The 4,171-nt window shown below is 50.3% G+C and overlaps 1 protein-coding gene across 1 annotated transcript; it reads left to right on the forward strand.

Moving 5' to 3' along the window:
• Positions 1 to 1,004: 1,004 nt before the first annotated feature.
• LOC102079516 (probable Bax inhibitor 1) lies at positions 1,005 to 1,799 on the forward strand. Its single transcript, XM_019356091.2, has one exon. The coding sequence runs from the start codon at positions 1,008 to 1,010 to the stop codon at positions 1,797 to 1,799; it is 792 nt and encodes a 263-aa protein (XP_019211636.1). The 5' UTR covers positions 1,005 to 1,007.
• Positions 1,800 to 4,171: the final 2,372 nt, after the last annotated feature.

The following is a 4,171-nucleotide window of genomic DNA, read 5'->3' on the forward strand; positions in this document are numbered from 1 at the left end:
CACCACCACCGCCGCCGCCACCGCCGCTACGCCGCACGACTCCTCTCCGGTCAAGAGGCGAAGGTGCCGCGTGTGTCCCAGGAGCAAAGACGTCAAGACCAAGATCCTGTGCCACGAGTGCCGAGTGTACGTGTGCACCAACTGCGCCGTCACGTACTGTCCCAACTGCGCCGCTTCACGCACCGCCGCTTCCCAGACGCCGCCGACGTTGTAATAACACAAGCGCCCCGAGGGGTCCTAGCGACCCCCACCCACCCTAATCATCATCATCATCGTCGTCATAACAACACATATGCCCCGAGGGGGTCCTAGCGACCCCCCACCACACCCTATCATCATCATAACACATATGCCCTGAGGGGGTCGCTAGGACCCCCCCCACACCCTATCACTATCACCATCATCATCATCATCATCACCATCATCATCATCAACATCATCAACATCAACATCATCAACATCATCATCATAATAACACACACGCCCCTCGGGGGTCTCCACGCCCCCACGCCCCGAGAACAGGCGGGCGGGCGCACAAGGGTTAAGGGAAACAGGCGCCTCAACGACAACGCTTTCTCAACGTTGTAATAAAATACACGGCCTCAGGGGGCGTTTTTAAAACGCACTACCCTGTTGCACACGGCCCTAATGGCATACCCCGGGCGAGCCACGCCTCTCCTTCCTGGCAGTGATCCGCCTAGTTGAAATAACTGCATTTTCACGCAGGCTCTATGGCGCGCGGCCATCGGAGGCCGCTGTTCCGTCCGGGCGGGGGATCCGCCTAGTTGAAATACAGGCAACGAATGTAACATCTTACCATATGTATTTACTAGGATTGCTGCTTTATACATTGTATGTCATTTGATTTATTGAATCACAAAAACGTGTAACGTCTATGTAATATGTTCATTAACTATAAAGCAGAGAAAGGAAACGGCTCGTAACAGAGAGAAAGGAGACGGTTTTTTCATAGGACGTATCATCCGATCGCAGTCTCTGGTTTCACCATGAACGCGTTTGACCGCAGCAAGACAGATGCTCTCTTCCAGTTCTCCCACATATCTCACTCCACCCAGGAGCACTTGAAGAAAGTGTACTCAAGCTTGGCAATTTGTATGTGTCTGGCCGCTGTCGGCTCCTACGTCTACATCTATCTTGTCGCACGCCTGGTTACAGTGAGTGCGGTGTCCCCCCTCGCACTCCTGGGGTTGTTGATCTGTCTTGCGGTGGCTACCTTCACCTCACTGGGGTTGTTGATCTGGTTTGCCGTGACCCCCCATAACCCTGAGACGGAAAGGAAGAGACTTGCTGTCCTTGAAGGATTTGCCTTGCTCACAGGGTTTGACCTTGGACCCATACTGGACAGTGTCATCGCTGTCGATCCGAATATCATCGCGACCGCCTTCGTGGGAACCTCTGTGATTTTCATCTGCTTCACTCTCAGCTGCTTGTACGACACACACAGGGGCCACCTGTTCCTCCGAGGCACACTCGTGTCCAGCTGTTCTATCCTGTTACTGGCGTATCTGACGAGCGTGTTCTTTGGATCCACGCTTCTGTTTGAGGCGAACACATACCTGGGACTGCTCGTCACGTGCGGCTTTGTCCTGTTTGACACTCAGCTCATTATCGAGAAAGCAGAGAACGGGGACAAGGACTACATCTGGCACTGTGTGACCTTGTTTTATGATTTCATTAGCATTTTTAGGAGACTCATGATCATCCTTTACACGAAGGAGAAGGACAAGAAGACGGTCTCTCAACGTATTCTGTGCAAGATGATACCGACCGATGTGTGAAATGAGTGCATGTGTGCTGTTACATTGCCTGAAAGAACACAAATGCTGTATGGTTTTGTTCATGATTGTTTTATTCTTGACAATAAACAAAGACAACAACATTTTTATGTGAGTCGTTTGTACGCTTGGTGAACAAGGTTATGCTAGAGAGGACGTTAATGCAGAGCGCCGCGTCTCGCGTTAGCCGGCATTCTGAGGACTTTGCGATTCCTCAGCTGCAATACGTTGATGTCGTCGGGCTCAGCGATGGCTGGCTTGTCATCACTGTCGGTACTCTGAGAGGCAGCTTGGTTCAGCCGCAATACGTTGGTGTCGTCGGCCTCGGCGATGACTCGTCCGTCTGCGGTGTCCGTGCTGTGGGAGGCAGTTTGATTCTCAGCATTGTCGGCCGCATCGGAGGCCATTAGCTCTGCGCTCAGAGCGTATAGACAGATGTAGCCCGTTACCTCCGTCATGATATTCCAGACTGGGTCGATGTCCACAACGCCTTCTCTCAAGATGCGAGCGGTCTCGCTGGGACACTTAGCAGTAGGCTCTACCTTGACTCGCACCGTGAAGTCGTGGTCCATTTCGAGGGTGAACCACATTTCATAATCGTCTTCGGACAAGCCCGCATTGTCGTGGCCTTTGCATCTGGGATCGCCCGAAGCCTCGTGTAACTTGTCAACAAACCTTGATATTGTCCTGGCGGTGACATACAAATCCTTGGCGTACTCGGCATGGTCAATGGGGCGTTCGTGCACGTAACGGAGCATAGCCAAACACCAGCCGTTGTTCCCCGTAGCACTCAGCGAGTGTCTATACAGACAAAAGTCAGACATCATGACCTTGAAAGTTACAGTAAACGGCTCGACCGTCTTGGCAAACTCTGCGAACGTGTCCAAGTAGACCTGGCGTTTTGCATTAGCAGTCGCTGACCAGTGCTCACCGTCCAAGAGCACTAGCTGTCCGCTCGGATTCATCTCGGTGTATTCGTGTTATGCTGCTATCCTCTGCAAAACTCCTATGTCTGCCTGATGGTGTGACTTGTTCGAATGCCGGTGAACGTAGAACCAGGGGTTCGGTTTTATGTATTCAGTTTAACCACGGGTGGGGTTTTAGCCGAGATTACAGAGGTGTAAGTGGTTCAATGTTGTTGTGAAACACACAGTCATAGACACATTTGGTTGCGCATAAGGTTGTGTACACAGTTTTATTTCAGCGAGCGTCCATATCACAAAACAGACGTCATTACACATAAGAGTTGCCACAGACACAGTGAACCGTCAGCGCACACATCGCGATATGATGCCTTTTGCCTTTGTAGATATGGTATGGATACAATTGCCTTTGTAGATATGGTATGGATACAACTCAACACAGCTCATAGTTCATTTCATCGGCCTCGGGTATGTACCGTTCACCCGGTACAGGAGTTGTAGGGGTAGGTGGGGGTGGTTTACGGATCGGCTGTGCGTGCAGGCACTCCAACTTGCGACTCTCGTTTCTGTTTATGCTACAAAAACAAACGGCGAGAAGGAACGCTGTCAGATATGAATGGTCCATGAGATAAGCATTCTACCAATATGTATTTTGCACGTCGGACAGACTCGCGCGAGGTTCAGCGTGTGCACCTAACTCACCTTTCCCAGCACGATAATATCCGCTTGCCTCTAACCCCCTCAGTGGACATGCACAACAGTTGGGCAGAATGGTCAGGGTTTATCCTGGTGACACTGAGGCAAGAAACGTATAGTATCAATCACAGTTTTGTAGATCAAGCTCAAACTGTAAAATGTACAAAGACGCACTTGGAAACTCACACCAACTCCTCTCTGTCACAACCTGGCCGCTTTGGGAAGACTTGAAAATCCGACAGTCTGCCTTTGACTGCCTGGGTCCTGGGGCAAGCGCAGCGTCCCGGCGTAAATGCAGCTACAGGGAAGTGTATGGTTGCAGTGAGGTTAGCGTAATAGCGTAATAAAACAGACACCCTCCTAGACTGTACTAAGCAACAAATGTAGAATAAGTAACAATGTCACTTATGGTTGAACATTACATTCTGTTGAATGTACTAACCCCGATACAGGTCCATGTAAGCCAGAGCAACAACAAACGTCAAACCCGCACATCGCCACTTTAGGGCCATTGCTCCTTGTGGTGAAAATCAGACAATGAGCATATAAAGCGCCCTGTTTACATGTCAGGACTTGCCCATACTCACATATAGTATGGTTAATACCCTCTGTCAATGAGATATATTCTAGGTAATTATTGTCCAGTTTTACTGGTTTGTGCTGCATACAGTCAGAGGTCAGTGACCATCTGCAACATAGACACCGGTACCACGGTCAGGATTGTGCACTGTGTACTAGCGTGACAACGAACGCATG

This window comes from Oreochromis niloticus, unplaced genomic scaffold, assembly GCF_001858045.2.
Source record: "Oreochromis niloticus isolate F11D_XX unplaced genomic scaffold, O_niloticus_UMD_NMBU tig00000649_pilon, whole genome shotgun sequence".
NCBI classification, from domain to species: Eukaryota; Metazoa; Chordata; class Actinopteri; order Cichliformes; family Cichlidae; genus Oreochromis; species Oreochromis niloticus.

What these genes read in the sequence shown, in the direction of transcription:
- LOC102079516 (XM_019356091.2), top strand. Translation starts at nt 1,008, where the DNA reads ATGAACGCGTTTGACCGCAGCAAGACAGATGCTCTCTTCCAGTTCTCC.